This window comes from Lissotriton helveticus, chromosome 9 (genome assembly GCF_964261635.1).
Source record: "Lissotriton helveticus chromosome 9, aLisHel1.1, whole genome shotgun sequence".
Classification (NCBI taxonomy): Eukaryota; Metazoa; Chordata; class Amphibia; order Caudata; family Salamandridae; genus Lissotriton; species Lissotriton helveticus.
The window spans coordinates 429,629,556-429,647,423 of NC_136070.1; the positions used below are offsets into that span (position 1 = coordinate 429,629,556).

General features: G+C 45.6%; 1 protein-coding gene across 1 annotated transcript in view; it reads right to left on the reverse strand.

Annotated features, from left to right (window-relative positions):
* Positions 1 to 17,868, reverse strand: part of CDC42BPB (CDC42 binding protein kinase beta) — a 709,648-nt gene that overhangs the window by 446,704 nt on the left and 245,076 nt on the right. Inside the window, exon 9 of the mRNA XM_078660224.1 lies at positions 15,523 to 15,602. Within this exon, the coding sequence (XP_078516350.1) occupies positions 15,523 to 15,602 (80 nt within the window). The remainder of the gene's footprint in view (positions 1 to 15,522; positions 15,603 to 17,868) is intronic.

Genomic DNA, 17,868 nt, shown 5'->3' on the forward strand with positions numbered 1-17,868 from the left:
TGCAGGGTGTTGCAGCAGATGCTCCACCACTCCGTTGACATATAAAGAAAACAGAGTGGGGGCAAGCACACACCCCTGGCGGACGCCCCTGTCTACTGGGATGCGAGATGTTTTTTCTCCCTGGACACCCCACCTGATCTGGGCGAAATTACCTTCATGAAATTTTTTAAGCAAGAACAACAGGTAGTTAGGTAGACCTAGACCATCGAGGACGTTCCATAGTAGTTCCCGTGGAACTAGGTCGAAGGCCGTTCTCAAGTCTATAAAGACTAGATATAACGTACCCCCTCCCAGCACCACCACCTTCCAATATAACATCAGAAGGCGGAATGTTTGCTCAATGGTGCCTGTCCCTGTTCTAAAACCTGCCTGAAAATCAGACAGGATCTTTTCCTCGTCGACCCATTGGAGGATCCTACCCAGAACAACTTTCCCCGCAACCTTCTGGGTTGAGTCCAGCAAGCTTATGGGGCGGTAGTTTGCTGGGCCGTCCCTACTGCCTTTCTTAAAAATAAATAACTTCTGCACCCCTCCAAGAGTCAGGGAAGGATCCCCCTAGCAGAGCCTCATTTAAAAGTAAAGCAATTAATCTGCTCCATACTACCGGGTAGGATTTAAGTAAGTCCCCTGGGATACCATCAGGGCCTGGAGCCTTGTTGGGGACAATGCCTCTAATAGCCCCTTCTACTTCCTGACTAGTGAAAGGGAAGTCTATAGGAAGAGAATTAGCTATTGTATTGACCAAAGATCCCGGGCATAGAGGTGACAAGTCCAGTGCAACAGAATAAAGCTTGGAGAAGTGGGCAAACCAAGCATCACCCGGAATATTGCAGGTTATTTGTTGGTCAATGGGCTTGTTCCTTGCTCTTAGGAGATCCCAAAACCGTTTGGAATCCTTCAAGGTACTAGCTTCAGTTAGGTCACACCAAAAATGGTAATCACGAGCCTCCTTTGCCTCAACCACTGTTTTTTTGTAAGATTTCCTCACGGAACTAATGGCGACCTTGTCCCTACTCTTTACTGCAGCAATAAGCTCCCCCTTGGCAATGCGACATTTAGGAGAGTACCAATTGTCTCTAGCATTGGAATCACATTTGGAACCCACCCTGGGTTTAGTATATTGAATAGTAAACAATTTACTCAGTGATGCAATGGTCTCTATAAAGAGTGGTAAGACTTTTGTACTGGCTGGGCTTGTAGCGTCAAGCCGAGGCTCCACCACTGACAAGATGGACCCGGCTTGCGCCATCCTTGCCTCATCAGCTTTAACTTTTGCCCACTTCAAGCGCCTACCACAATTAGACGGAACAATTTCATGGGACGACTTCCAAATGGATGCTTGCTTGTACTTCTTCTTTTGCCAATTTGGAGAGAGGGTTAAGCAAAGGGGGTTGTGGTCGCTGTCGCAGGATGCTACAACCTCCATATCCATGTGGAATGGCCACAGATTATAATTCAGAATGATAAAATCGATTCTGGAAGAATAACCCATTCTATTGTAAGTGTGAGCTCCCATAAGGTCCGATTTTGAGCGGCCATTCACTGATCTCAAGTTATGCTCCAAACAGAGTGCATTGATATCTAACGCACTTTGTGTCCATTTGGGAATCGGGTCCAGGGACAAGGTCGGGATACCCCTTCTTGCATCTTCTTCGAAAGAATTCAAAATATCCTCCTTTGCCAGCGGTTCGAAACAACAGTTGAAGTCGCCTGCAAGGAGAATATAAGAGTCAATCTTGCAAGCAGCTAGGTCGTTGCTAAGACCTGTCTGAGGTAGACTTGATGTCCCGCACCTGACGCCCCTCAGATATAGGTTGAAGACCTCTAACATCTTACCCCCCTTGCAATGTACTGAGATCCTCTGCAAGTCAGGAGAATGAGTGGACCGATGGCTCACTTTTAAACCCAAAGCAATTCTAATCCATATTAAAAGGCCTCCAGACGGACGACCCTTGGAACCCCTTTGTTGGAGTGCTGGGACAAAGTAGGTAGTAAATCCTACTCTATACTTTGGGTCCAAGGTCCAGGTTTCTTGCAAAATGCAAATGTCAAATGGCTCTATGAACACATTCCATTCGGGATTATCAAAGTTCCGATTTAGCCCTGCCACATTCCAGCTTACAATCTTTAACGGAGGTGCAGTTGTGGTAAGTTGACTGGGGGAGTAAGCAAATGCAGTTGAAATAGGCACAGCCGCTAGGGGTAACCTGTCAAGGGGCTCATCTTGGGAAATTTTGTAGGAGGTTGTAGGGGCCATGATTCCCTCAGACTGACTACCTACAGATGAAGGTGTGGCCTGTACAGGGGCCTTTGGTGGGATATGCGAGGATTCCGACTGGGCATTCCCACCTTGTGGACTAAAGGCTCCCAATACAGTCAGCTCGACTTGATCTGCACTACACTTAGCCATCAAACCCCCCTCAAAAATTGAGCTGTGTGGTGTTCGAACTAGGCCAAAAGGATGTGCAGTTGCTGAGGGTTCGATGCCTGCACAAAGGGACCCAGAACGCCCATGGGCTGGGAAGGATGGTACATTGCCCGCTGTGTGGGAACCTGAGTGCCTAGGGAGTCAATCTACTTCCTCCAAACCTCCGAATCTGTTTGAGATTGGGAAACCATTCCAATGTGAAAGGGGATCCACTTGATGGTTAAAATGGTTACTCCTTGGTTGGTGATGGAGTAATGACCAATTGTCCGTCTGATTGCGGATCGGTCGTGGGGGATAAAAGAAGGACAAGGGTTTTGGAATGACAGAGGACCCTTCACTACAAGGCCACGAGCATATGTGCTGTGCTGTTTGCGGGTCATCGAAAGTTACAACTATACAATCCCCCGCATTTGTTTTCCTGGTTGGGCCCACCCAGGAAGTTCTGCGCACCATCAGCACTTTACTTCTACGGCCATTGGGGATAGGTCTATTGACATTAAGCCAATGGATTATTTTATTTGTCAAGGACCAATGGTCCTCATATTGGCCGTTGCTGATCTGTGGAACCCCCATCAACACGACTACAAAGTCATTTGCTTCCGGGGGAAGGTCAATATAGCCCCCTCTAAAATTGTTCTTAACCTGGAAGTCCCGGGTAGGTGGTATAGTTACCTTGTCAGGCTGGAGTTTTGGAGTTAGCCCAGCTTTAGGATTGACAGGTAGGTGGGTTGGGGTCCGCTTCGGGGCCTTAGGGATTGTGACAGTAGATATTTGATCCACCTTCACAGTCCTCGGTTTAGGAACCGGGCGTACAATCGTGGGTATAGTAGACTGGCTTTGATGTGTTTGCGCTAAGGAAGCTGGAGAAGTAGCATCAGCTACAGGGAGGCCCTGATTCTCAAGACTTCTCAAACCGAGAGTGGCCAGAGCAATAATGCTCTTTTCCATCTCAAGTAAATTATTTTCGATTCGTGAAAGTCTGAGGTCTAAGGGGGAAAGAAGCTTTTTAAGGGATTCCCAGACCAGATCTATAAATTCCCTATCATTATTACCCAAACCATCTATCTGTGGACCCTCAGTCACTGGGGTGAAAGCAGGTGATTGCTCCATGGATGTCCCCAACCCAAATTCCTCCAGTGGTGGCTGCTCCCCAAACGGCCGAACAACTTTGATGGTGGGTGTTGGGCCATTCGTCGGTGTCAAGTGTAGTGGCACCGCGATTTTTGCCTTCTTCCGTGAATAGGCGGAACGAGAGCGCGCCTTCCGGTTTAATTGGGTGGCACTAGGGGCACTAGGGGCATTAAAGACCACTGGGGGGGGAAGGGTAGGAATGGCATTCTGGACGCAAGAAGTGACGGGCGCGCTCACTTCCGGTAGATTGGGTTGTGAGGTGTGGTGTGGGGAAGGGATGAGTTGGGGAGGAGTCTGGTGAACCTCAGCCTGGGAAATTATACAGTGGGGGATGGGAGGACGCTCTGGAGTGACCGCCACAGCTATAGAGCCCAAGGAGGATTTTTTGGAAGTTGCAAAGACTTCAGACAGTCTTCTGGCTGCTGCCAACTCGAGAGATACCCGAGTCTGAAGCTTGGATATTTCCTGGTCGATGGCGAAGTTAGTGCGGGTAATGAAGTCATCCATTGGACCACTAATTGGGTGACCACCTTGGGAGGCCTTACTCCTGGTAATTCTAGTGCACATATCTTAAGCAAGGGGCAAGGCCAACCAACAAAATATATATTAGAAAAGAAGGGCGTGGATCGAACTTTGCGGACCTCTGTGGTAGAAAGTAGCGGGCGAAAGAGAGTAGGCCAGTCCAGCCGCTCAGTCCTCGAACGGCCTCAAACGGCCCGCTCTTTGCCCGGTCTTAGCCCCGGTCGCTCACGCGCGCGCTCCCGCGCAGCGAGGGACAGCTGATTCTATAGGTCCTTGGGCCAATGGGCAGAGACGTTCGAGGTGGGGCGGGGCGGTCAGGGAGAGCGGGGCCAGGTGACTCGGCCTCTCACACACCGGGACTCCTGGGAGTGTGAGTCCCGGGTTTTGCGCTCGCAGCCCTGCCGCTTTCCACAACCCCACAGCAGCGTCCACAAGACGGGAGAATCCGAAGCGGGACCCGCGGAGCGGGTACCGCGAGGCGTTGGTCAAGGACAGAAGAGCCTCCAGCAATTGGCAGCGCCGTCCAGGTTAGGCAAACAGGCAAACAGTGTCCCCCGCAGATGAGTTTCTTGGGCTCCAATGAGTGATTTGCGCCTTACTCTATGGGTTCAGCCTGTACGAAATGAGGTTATCCATTTTAGTGCTGGTTCTTGTACTCCCATGTGATGTAGTCTTGAGACAAGCGTGTGGTGACAGACTGTTGAACCGCAGATCGGACAAGCAGGACGAGTGCTGTGATGTCTCCGCTGTCAAGGATGGTCCGGATGTGGTCTGTGGACGCAAAGCTGGGGTTGTCCTGGAAGCCAGATTGTGTGCTGTCTGGAAGTTGGTGAAATTGTAGGTGGCAGGAGATTTGCTTCTTGATCCTCTTCTACGGGATTCTGGCTGGGAATGGTAGTAGTGAGGTGGGCCGGTAGTTGAGGAGCTCGCATTGGGTCGACTGATGTTCTCTTAAGGAGGGTGATGACTTCTGGGAATGTTGAGGTTTTGATGGAGGTGTTGATGATGGATGTCAGCACAGAGCTGAACATTATTCCTCCTAGGTTGTACAGGTAGTAGTAAAAGCATGGGCCCGTAATGGCTCCCGAGTGGATTGACTTCATGATCGCAGCAGTGTCTTCGCTGGCGAGTGGGTACCTGTTAGTTAGGTGTTTGTCCTAATTTGTCGTGGTGGATAGCAGGTCGATTATGTCTTTAGGGTTGGAAGAAGTTTGAGAGATAGCTGCAGAGTTCTTGCGAAGGGGTGATGGCAGGAGTATGAGAATGAAGACTGGAAAGTGGCAGAATCGAGTGGAAATGACGCAAACGCCAAGGAGAGCTAAAAGTGAGCACAGAGAGAGAAAGTAGCACAGAATAGAAAAAGCACACGTGAGCGCAGTGGAGAAAAAGTGAGAGAAAAGCAGAGAAGGGAGAAATTGTGAGAGGGAGGGCCCAGAGAAGAGAGACCAGAGAGATAAAGCCGCAAGAGCAAGGCGGGGCTTCGAGGTGCGAAGGACGGGTTCGGACGTTTCTAGACTTGTCAGTGGACCACTCTCAGGTAAGTGAAGGGGGGAGCTATGCCTAGGCACCTACTCAATGTGGACGCACAGTAGCAACCATTAATATGTCCCTGGGAGAGGAGATGAGTCCAAGGTGGGCTTTTCTGGAGGATACACTTATCTAACCACAGTTTCCTCACCTTTAGAATATCCCAAATTGTCAGATTAAATTTTGAAGATTTAAAAATGGCATTGCTCCCGTGTGCCAGTAGGTTCACTTTGTTCCGCCCCAGAAGTGTTGAACAGAGATGGACATAAGTGCCAAACCTGCGTACCAACCTCAGTTACTTTCTTGACTCTGTCTGCACCCAACAAGAATCAATGTGCAGATTCCTAAACTTGGACCTTTTTAGATTGGAAAAAATAGCATTCCACAGAACAGGGTGGTGGGAGGGCAGTGAGAGATCTGCAGGGGAGAGGGGTTGTTTTGACTTTGGTTAAAGCAAGAATCGAAAAGTTGTTGGAGCGCTGGAGGACGGCTCCATGGTAGAGACATTGTTATATATGAATTAGGTTGTGCAGGGACAGATGCGTTGGGGCAGATTCGGGATGTGACCTTGGTTGAGGCAGAGATGACTACTAGCACAGAGAGCCCTCCTTCAGTGCCCCTGTAGTCCGGCTGAGCATCTATGTGAAAGGGATTGGCATTGGTTTGGGTGCTGGAGTGGAAGTTGGCACTGAAACAAGTGAATACAGAGACTGGTTCGGAAGGCACAGATGACACCGAGGATGGATCCACCCGCAGTAACCCAACAAGAGGCCTTTGCAGACCCTTGGGCCTAAATGTGCACCAAAGGGAGCAGGAAGAGTGTAGCAAGGCCTCTCCAAAAGCCTCAATCTGTTGCAAGGTTATCGATGTCATGGGAAACGTGGGGTGCATCAGGATCAGCTGGGACATCGGAACCTTGCCAGTGTACAGGGAGTCAGACTGATGCAGAGGTCGCATATGCCACCTGGCTAAGTGTACAAGCAGGGTGCATGAGGTTAAGAGGTCAAAAGGTCAAGAAGCTTAAAGGCTGCTCTCACCAAGATCTGAAACATTACAGTCATAGCTAAATGTCCCAGACACATTGTGGCTGAGGAAAGGCCCTGAACTGCACTGTGTCTAAGAAAGCTCCTATAAAAGGAAGTCTCTATGAAAGGTCAGGTGTGACTTCGGATCTTTGATTGAAGTACCCCAACAATGTCAAGAAGTTCACAGTCGTCTGTATGTGGTCTATGGCTGATTGTCAGGATAGGCAACTTGGTATCCAACCTCCAAAGATGTGTGCCAACCACTGACATCACTTTTACGAACACTTGAGAAGTGCTGATAAGGCCGAAGGGGAGAATGGCAAACTGAAAATACTCCTGGCTCACCGTGAACCGCTGGTAACATGTGTGACTGCAGGATGGACACATGAAAGTAATGTCCTGGAGTTCAAAGGCTACCATCAAGTAACCCGGATCCAGGGCAGACAGAACCTGGACTAATATAAACATTTGGAATTTGTCCTGCCTCAGAAACGTGTTTGAGAGAGCGAAGATTTAGAATAAGACAAAGGCCTCCATTCTTCTTCCGCACAAGAAACTAGCAGGAGTAACTTCCCATCCCTATTTTAGAGTTTGGAACCCTCTATATGGCCTTCTTGGACAGGAGAGCTTGCAGTTCTTGAAATAAGATAGATAGGTGTGCCTCTAACAGGCACTCTGTGTCCGGTCAAAGAGGAACGGAAAAGCATAGTCCTGTTAGATGATCCGGAGGGCGGATCTGTTGGATGTGATGGTTTGCAAGCCTTGGAGAAAACGTTTGAACCTGCCTCCCACAGACTGTTCGTGCACCACTAAGGGCAAACTAAAGTGGCTTGGAATCTGATGCAGCAGTGAAGGGAGACTGAGGAGAACTGAGTCCCTCGTGACCTGTATGATGTATGTTTGCGCCACAGAAAAACTAGGGTGAATGCTGGTGTGAGGGGGCTTGCGCGGTCTATAAGCCAACTCTCTGATGTAGCCTTGGAAGGGTCGAAAATGATGAGAAAACTATCTGGCTGGGATGGAAACACTCAAGGAAAGTGCTGTGGCTCTACACTTCTTAAAGCGCTTGAGGGTGGAGACTCAGGCTTTTTGCTAATAAGGCAGGTCCTTAAAAAGGCATGCCAGCACAGCTTCAGAAAAGCCAGTGGATTGCATGGCGACTGAGTACCACGCTAGTGCCTACTGCTCGCCCCCAGCAATTAGTAGTATCCAGTCCAGCCAGACTCACATATTTGAAGTATACACAAAAAACTGATGGGTGGAATGCTTGAATTAATCTCAACCACTGTTAATTAAGAATGGCCTCATTCCTTTCCACCTGGGAAATAGAACCTGACCTGGCTGCTCAGGCTAAACTATTTCTATTGGAGCAGGGTCAAGACTGATCTGAAATGGTCTAAACTGATATGGAATGATGAGCAAAATTAAAATAGACTGGGATGCGGCCTAGAGAAATTACCTGTGACTGAGATTAATTCAAGCATTTCACCAATCACTTTTTGTATATTTCAAATCACAGATTTGGCTGCATCCTGACCATCTTGAATGGATGGAGACAAGAAATCCCTAAACTCCTCCAGGACAGCCAGCAAAGTATTGCTGGCCATGTCCCAGAGGGTGGGTATATAACTGCCTAATAGACTGCACAGACTGGCCTCAGGGCTAGACTGGACTAAAGAAAGCCCAAATGACTATCTTTTTGAACTCCCTGTCTGGAGGCATCATGGTGAATGTAACTGGATTTATTTTACTGGTCACAGCCTGAAACACCAAACTCTCAGGAGTAAGGTGCTATGTAAGCAAATCCAGGCCACCAGGCACTGATCTGTGGCATCTGGCCACCGGTCTGTTCACTGGCAGGCAAAAGTAGGATTTAAACAAAGTGTCTACATTGGTGTCAGTTAGGGCTTCATTGAAGGAAAGTAAAAGCTCAGATGAGGTTGGCCCAAGGTGCAAAACTTACTTCAGTAAGGACATTTGTTTTGACTTCAATAGAAGGCAGTTGTAGGTCAAGGACTCAGCTGCTCTTCTATTTACCACAGCAAAAAAGTACTCTCTTCCATTGGGAGTTAAAAGGGTGAAACCAGCCCTGTAGCAAAGGAAGTACCAAGCCCATTGGCCTCCTGTAAGTCAATGTATAAACAGTTATCATACTGTGGGGGAAATAATCTCCATCATCACCATTGTTATTTCCAGGTGGTGGCAAACTCTGGTGAGAAGCAGAACCAAAAAGATGAAGGAGCCTCTGAGGATTGCTCCACAGTAGAGCAAGTGTGTTATGAGTCAGACTGTATTGGTCCTGGATGTGCTGAAGTGGAGTCTGAGCACATACTCTGTGGGAAAGGGGGGGGGGGGGGGGGCTCGAGAAGGATTTAACACTAGGTTAGACATCGGAACCAGCAGCAGGTCCCTCTCCAGCACCAGCAAGGTTCCGTACTAGATCAATGAATGAAGGTTCAGTGCAAGTCTTGAAACTGGAGAGGAAGTCAGCATCGGTGGAAACCCAAAGTGGGTTGGAGTGGCACAGACGCCTCGAGGGTGAACCCGTGGCTCTAACACGCATGCAGGCCCAGGGGGAAACATGGGATGAAGGTGCACCAGGGGCTGGTAGAAGAGTCACGAAATTATGCAGCATGGCCTCCTTAAAAGGCATCAACCTGCTGCGGTGTTGCCGATGGCCCAGTGAATTTGGGTATATTGGGACAGATGTAGAATCGACTCCTCAATCTGGGATTAGGAGTGAGATCAACTGGCACTTGGATTCCCTCGCAATCTCTTTTAGACAGAGAGCAGTGGGATGGGGTCAGTTACCACTTCAATGTCTTATGCTTCTTCTTCGACTGCAAAGAAGACCTGCAACAGGAGAGGTCTGAAAGCCAGAAAGGGTCAGTGGCCTCGCTGTGGAGTAGGATTTATGTGAAGACTGGCTTTTTTTTCCATGTTTGACAATTTATAGCTTCACTTTCCAGTCCTGGATCGCCTTGAGGTACACAAGAGCACATTCTTCATATGACTTTGTGTTGTATTGCAAGCCCAAACACCAGAGGCACACCTTGTGTGTGTCCATTTCAGACATCTGTTTCTTACAGTCACAGCAAGGTTTGAACCCAATAGCCTTCAGTTGAACATTATCCCCTTGCACATTGGAGCTCAGTTTGGAGAAAATAGTCAACTGGTAAAAAAGGAAAGAAAATGCTGCGGATCCACAGTGAAGGCGCTTATCTGAGGCTCTGCACCATCACTTCTGTGGTGTAACTAACAAGGACAAAACTAATGCACAGATCCACCCAATGGTGCGCTGGAGCATTGCAGTGAAAACTTACAGATCCAGTATGGAGCCTAGGGAATATTCGATAGGTGAGGAATCTGCAGTTAGAAGTATCTATGAGCGAGCCCAGGTATTTGTCCAAGGAGTGCCACATCTTGCCCTTTGCGCTGCATTTTGGTGATTGTTTTCGTGTTATGTTGTCTGCCCCTCTTAGGAAAGTGAATGTACGCCAACTGTAACCCCAACGGCGTTATAACATGACCAGTACTGCCTTCATTCTCTCTGTATCGACTATGTAAAAGAAATTTCTTTCTAATAAAATCGTTTGAAGAAAAAAAAATAAAGAAGTATCTATGAGAAATTCTTTTGCTATCCAATGCAATAAAATTTCTAAAAAAAATGAATACGACACTGGCTTCTTGGGAACTGAGAATCCTAGTAGTAGGTTAGCTTGGATTCTTTTCAAGCACAATTACTCTAAATCCCCTTCTGTTAGTTCAGATACTCTATTCATATGCAGGCTCCTTATTCATAACGTATTTTGGATGAGACAATGAAATTGTAGTGGGATGCCATTGTTGAATAGCAATTGGGCTGTTGCCTTGATTAGAAAACAAAAAAGCATCATTCTGAAGAAAAACAAAATATGTAATCACAATTTACTGAATACCTAGGTCTTAACAATGAAAGCACTCCGCTGAAATTTGAAGTAGCACAGTGGAGAGCTTGTCAAAGCTAAGTACGAGCCCAGCAGCTTTTAAGTGCCAGTACTGGGAAAGCATGTGTAAATCGCATTCGTCATGTCTCACCCATGCGCTTATGCGAACTAAAGGTGGTTTCACCAACTTTAACTCAATACTCATGCACTGGCTTGACCTCCTTATTTCCTGGTGCTTGTTACCATAGTCCCCAATCTTAAACACTTTTATAAAGCAACCACTGAGTATCTCCCAAATCAGGACTTTTATGCTTCTTAGCCAAACTGAATTCTTGTTTATCTCTTCGTAGCACATTTGCTTTTTAGCAATGGTGATGTCAGTGTTCTTCCACAGGGAGGCTCGGTGTTCAAATGGTCTGAAATTTTCTGAAATATCACTGACTAATCTGTCTTGTCCTAAGTACATTTTTTTTACTTTTCTAGCCAGTTTTAGCCAAACCAGCTCCGAATCTACCCATTCTATCAAGTTCATCTCCTATAATTGGACTGACTGCCAACCTGGTTGCAACCAGGGGGATCATTATGTATCCTTTTATCAGTGTAGGCCCTTATGGCACAAAAAAATATATTTCATCCTACTTATTTAGGGCACATAATTACCCTAAGAAAGCATTGTTTTACTGTCGGTGTGGCAATTTCTCCTCTTACAGGATGAGCTGACACTCAGGACTTTTCCACCACCAGTCAGGACCAGACAATGTGTATCAAGTCTGTCCCTATAGCTCTGCATCTTTGGCATACTGGGGATCTTCCTGGATCTATTTTCCCTCACTTCAGTGGTTTTTATTAGGTTTGATGTAGGAAATTAGTGCATCAATTTAACCCAACGTTACTAGGCATTTGTTTTAGTTGGGAGTAAGACCGGTTTCATTTCTTTTCAGTTATGGAAGTGGGACAGTCCAGTACTCAAATTTGTAAGGAGGAGTCAATTTGAATGTGTTTATGAGCAAAGTTTGAGGGATTGGAGGGAGGGTGGCAAGAACGGGAAACTGCCTATGGACTAGGAGCAACAGAGTAATCTTAAAGGTTATTTGATTGTCTTAAGTACGCTTCCACGCTCAGCTTGTAGGTACATTACACAGAACTGACAACAAAAAAGGAACTGGAGAATGAACAAGAAGGCAACAGCAGGCAGATTAGACCTCGGTGAAAAGTTACAGAGAACTGCCAGTCCATGTCACTCCTTAAGAAAGTCACAGTGTAGGGAGAGCAGAATGCATATGCGGTAGCCCAAGCAGACACCCAGACTATGATTCTCACTGTCATATGGCTGGAGAAAGCCACAGACGATGCTAAAGCCCTTTTGGAGGACGCCTTTCCACCGGCGGGAAGATGGGTTATACATAGTGATAACAAGTGGTGATGTAAAATCTTGCGCTTCTGGCATTCTCAGCCATATCACCGGCTTACTGATTTAATTACCCTAAAGGTTACTAAAACGCTAGTCTGATAACTGAAACCCTTCAATCAAACAAGAAAAAGCACATTGCGCTTCTAGTCCATGATCAGGAGTTTGTCCCCAGTCGATGGCACACAGCGATGTGGAAAGAAAATCTGAAGAATTATTTCTTTGTTCAGCTGGGACTCTGACAGCACTTTCCAAATCAAGGAGGAATGAGGTCAAAGGACCACCCTGTATTTGTAAACTGCTGTGAGTGGTGCCAACACACAAAACGCCTGAAGTTGACTTATGCACCAGGCCTATGTTATTGCTTCTAAATGAGTTTTTCACATTGAAGCATGCATCAATTTGAAGCATAATATTGGCTATAAAGGTTTGATCATCAGCATTGCATGGCTGGAAAATTGGCTGCAAGGGAGAAGTCATCAGGACAAAAAACAAGACCAAAACAAAGTGCGTTAATACCTGAAATCAAAAGTATTAACAAAAGTCATTGAGACATCAGAAAACTAAATTGCAGATAAATCACAACCACACTCAAGCAGGCAAAGAGAAAAAATATGGATCATCAACACACTAATGGAAATGGTGAATTTTCTGTCCCCGGCACCCCCAACCCCGCAAGCACAAAAAGAGACGAGACACATTTCTGACCACTAAAATGACAATGTATTTTCAGTAGCTCAAGACAAACAGAAACAGAAATCAAAAGCACAAGCTACAAATGCTCTCCCCTAGCTAAAATAACTAAATAATTAATAACTTAACCATTACAAATCATAGTGCCTGTAACACTACAACTAATAATAACGGTATGCACCTGTTACAACGCATTCGTTACTCCGCACTACCATTACAACGTGACTTTTATAACGCATACCATTACAACGCATTGCGCTGGGGGGCGCTATAGGATAGGGAATGGTATAATTTACTATCCAACACCTTCCCTAGGGTCCACGGGGACTGGAGTTAGAATAGTAAATTATACTTACCACTATCCAGCACCCCAAAGCGCTATGCGTTGTAATGGTATGCGTTGTAATGGTCGCGTTGTAATGGTAGGTAGTTGTAACGGTATGCGGAGTAACGTCATACATCCAATAATAACTGTTAATGTTAAGAATAATTAATATGCATAACAAATGTTCTTTAAATGAATCAGACAATACATAACTAATTGGAGGTGACTGTTGGAGAGTTTATCATATGGACTATTGGAATCACTGGAGATCAGCAGGAGAGAGTACTGTCTGTTGGGTGCAACAGCGAAGGAATCCTAAGGACCTTCAGCTTCAATTCGTGTTTAGTATACAAGGATAACATACCTCCAATGGCTTTGACACCCCTCTGATTATGATTAGTAAGAGAAAGATGAATTTAATAAAATACTGGTTAGAATTGTACACAATGATAATGCCTGGAGATACACGAATATTCCTTTCCATTTCATTCTGCTGGGTCACATTGTGAATTAAGTAGTATATTACATGGAACAATTGCTGATGTGATTACATAGCCTTGTCATACTTTGTACTGTTGCAGTCATGCTCATGAGAGCATTACTATGGGGGTGGAGGGAGGCTGTGGCTAACGACCTGTTTCTTCTTCTCAAACACACTCTTCCCTCTGCAGGTGGTAGCCCCAGTTTTGCTCTTTGGAATGTGCACCAATCTCCTTCCTGCTTATCTCTCTATTCCAGTAGGGTCTGCTGGTTGCATCCTGATATCCTATGAATTGCTCTAAATTCAACGCTGCGACCATAGTTCCCCTCATCTACTCTACCACTCCTTAAGCCAGCAGAATACTGCTCCTTCTTTCGGCTTAATTTGCACTAAATTATAGCTGCTCCTGAAGCTCCCTTTAGATTTCCACAATAAATTGCTTCATTTTCTGTGCTTGCAGTAACACAATGGACTGATTTCATGACTTCTTTGTAAGCTTTGCTACACCTGTCACTTCCTGGGTACCTCCTACCTATTTCAAATAGTGATAAATCGACCAAAAAACGTTCAGCACAGTCCCAGCTTTTTCCTTTTCTTTGAGGATGCAGAAACACCATAACAAATATGATAGATTATTCAAGAGTATGGGCCTCTATAAGAGAGGCACATAGAAAAAACTGCATCACAGGGAATAAAGTGAAGAGGGAAAGGCATGCTTGATAGTTGAAAGTTCAGTGGGACACTCCAAAAGGAGGCAGACTGTTGCCTACTCCGGGTTTAAATAAGAACCTTAGCCATTAACTATGAGATGTGTTTCCTTGTTCCTCCTATGCTTAGAAAGTAAGACTTGAACCAGTATGGGGACTGAGTCTTTGAAGAAGAAGACGACATTCAGAATCCACCCCCTTGATATCAGAGAATCAAATCTTTTAAGAGACTATGAAAATCCCTCTGCAGTGAAAAGGCAGATATTTTTAAAAACTTTTTAAACCCTTAACTGAAACCGAAATTTTACAGTGATGAATTACGACACAACAGAAGTATCAGTACATATAAAAGCTTTGTAGCCCACAGTTTTTCTTAATTTCTAGAACAAACATACATCTTTTTTGTGAAAAGTTTAGGCCCAAAGCGGACTGGTAATCTTGATCTGCAGCATACTAAAATGACATTAGCCTCTGTGCGGTTATCTGCTGTTAAATATATACTCTTCGGTGTACCCTTTTGTTGTGTGATTTATTGAATTGCTATTTGAGAGTAGGTAGTGCCTTCTCTATTTCTTGGAGATTCCCCCATAGAACCTGTTCTCTGCCTTGATATATGAGGTGGAAAAGTGTTGGACGAAGTGAAAGTGATTTAGGACACAGGCACTCAAAGGACAGAATAATGGCAAGGTGGATAAATGGTGAAGCGGCCTGACATAGAATGGATGAAACAGTTGATAGGATGAGTGGAAAAGTAGGACAACTGTTAACACCAGGCCAAGCTGGTCATGAAAGAAAGATGATGAAGGGGAGGTGTGCAACATGAATTAGAGGACTCTGAGAAAAGAAAAATATGTTTGAATAAGTGGACAGAAAGTGAGTGAAGTAAGCATTGGATGGCAGAAAACAGGGCAAATGAGGTGATGAGGTATTTAATAGTTACACCAGTGAAAGAAGGGATACTGATGACACCCTATTGCTGTGTACACATTAGAAATCCCTGGCCATTCATCTGACATATGACCTGCATCATAGCTGTTCAGAAAAACACTCCAGTGGTGAAAAAAATATATTTCAAAGAAGTTGTTTTCAGTTTGTGGTCAGACTTATCTTGCTAGAAGTAAGCACTATCTCCTACTGTTACAGAGCTGAATTCCTATCTTGAAAATTTATAGAAAAGCAGATGTTTCACTTAAAAATATTTGGTATATTAAACAAATCAGCAGACTAGATTTCCACATCAGCAAAATAGTCAATTAGAGATAGAAGATTGTGAGAGAGCTGTAAAGATTATTAGTTATACTTTCCCAACACTGTTGGCAGCTAGTGTACAAAGCAGACTTGCTGCATACCTGTCTGTAGTGTAGGTAAAGCCAACAAATGGTAAATGTAACCCAGAAAAGCCTGTGTGGGAACCAGGAGGAACCATTTCCTGCAGAAAGAAAATGAAAACCATGTTATGGCTCATTTATGATTCATGCTAGGGGATTAGTAAGGGTGCATTAGCAGCATTTGACACCAGCATAACAACCACAAAATGCTCATTAGATGAAGAAAAAAAATAACACTTACCTTTAACACAGATTTCTTCAACTTCAGTACCTTCTTTATCGCCACGTTCTTTCACAAGACCCAATGCTAGGCATGGATTCTAGACAACTTTTATCACTTTAAAACTCTCAATTACGCTATGCGTCTGCTACATGCAGCCCAGTACTTTCCATCCAATGTGCAGATATCAGAGGCCATCATTAGACTTTAAGAATAAACAAACAATAAGCAGGTCTCTCTCTCTCTCTCTCATGGTGCAAGGCCAAATGGGTGAGGCGGTCTACATCGTTTTCTCTGTTCATATCTGTGGCTCGAATAGTTTCGGTTATCTACGCTGTTGCACAACATCGCAATTACTGTTAGGTTCATCATGGGCCTGTTCGCAGAGATTCCTGGCCCGGGGGGTGATGATGAAGGAGGTGTTCCTGCAAGCGGCAAGGTCAAGAGAGGAAGTCTCATTCCAGGGGTTCGTGTGCTCGTGGGTGCAGGATGCAGCCCCCACAACGCTGGCATACAAACAACAGTTCCGACCAGTTTGAGAGAAGCTGAGGCGAGACAATGTAAAATATTGCTGGACCTACCCCTTTGGAGTGGCCTTCTGCTTCCAGAATAAAAACTACCATGTCACTACATCCGCGGAAGCGGCAGGGGTGTTGGGCCTGCCGCTCCCTAGTGACTGGCCCACCAAGAGTGTCCCGAATGGTTCAGGAGAGAGGACAGCAGAAAATGGCGGTGGCTGACACAGAACTGCCTGAGGCAGCAAAAGAAGAAATAAGCCAGGGGTACAGAGAAGTTTCTATGCTGCCTGAACAGCGAGTTGAACTGCTGAACAGAGTCCAAAGCGGTGCTCCTGGCAGCCATTCTTGGACAAGGTGCGGGTGGGAGACCGGAAAGTAAAGTATGGAGATAACGAGTCGACTTGCGTCCAAACTGTGATAATTCACTCAACAGCAATGCAGGTGATCTGTGACGGGCAGGGTGGAGGGCTGTTCCTTGACGATTTCTGATATTGGATACCAGACAGTGGCTCCTTTAGATTCTGTCTGATTCGACACATGCAGCTTTGGACCAATATGTTTACAACAATGTGTTTTCGTAATGTGAGAAATGTTTATGGGGGTATGTTAACCCTAAATGTTCAGATTCAGGGGTTCTTTGTTATTTTGGTTCTAGGTACATGGACACTATATTTCCATAAAAGGTATACATAGGCAGCAGAGAGGGGACTGCATGGCAGGATGACCAGATGAGGGGAGGTGGAGGGGTCTAGATGCAGGAGTTGTACTCCTCTGGCACAACAGCAAACACTGTCATGTTGAAGGTAGCTACGGTTATCACCCTACTCACGTAGAATACCAAGGGGCTTAACTCACCAGCCAAACATCAGAAATTGTGGTAATACCTATTACACCAAAGGCATGATTTGGTAGCCCTACAGGAAACACACATAAAAGGTCAGAAGAACACTGGCTGCGACACAGGGCTTACCGCATTGTGAGCTGCCTTCTTCTTGATCCTGTGCAACAAAGAAACAATGTCCAGAGAGGTAAAGATATATAGACAATTAATACCTTGAACGCTATGGGGATTTTTCTCCTGTGCTGGAACTTCATGAACACCATTATTCATGACGAGCTGGGCTCGTCATCAGCGTAGCAGGAGGCTACTGCATGACGAGCCCAGCTCGTCATGAGCGTGGAAGGGGTTAAACATGCATGCATACAGCATTACTTGTAAGGAAAGAAGGAGAACAGTCATTGGTATGCGAAGAGACAGTTAATCATCTTTATAGTATAACATTAATTTTATGGTCGGACTTATATACAGTTAGAGGCAGCACTGCAGAAACTGAAAGACAACCATATAAAACTCGGTGCACAAGGTGTTCAAAGTGAAGGTGGCGACGCAAGTGAAGAAGTGAACAGCATGGGCGGCGCACTGTGAGCAAAAGTGCAAATATTTTACAGTGAGTGGCTCAAGACAACATGTGACAGAGCGATATCACAGTAATCAGTGGATCTTTCAATTCAATGTTGAGCCACGGAGAAGGGGTGCGCCTATTGTTGGGCTGTTAGGTCGACGGCGTTTCGATCCTCGTTGATTAGGATCGTCATCAGGACTGGGTTGTCTGATTAGGGGCGTGCTGT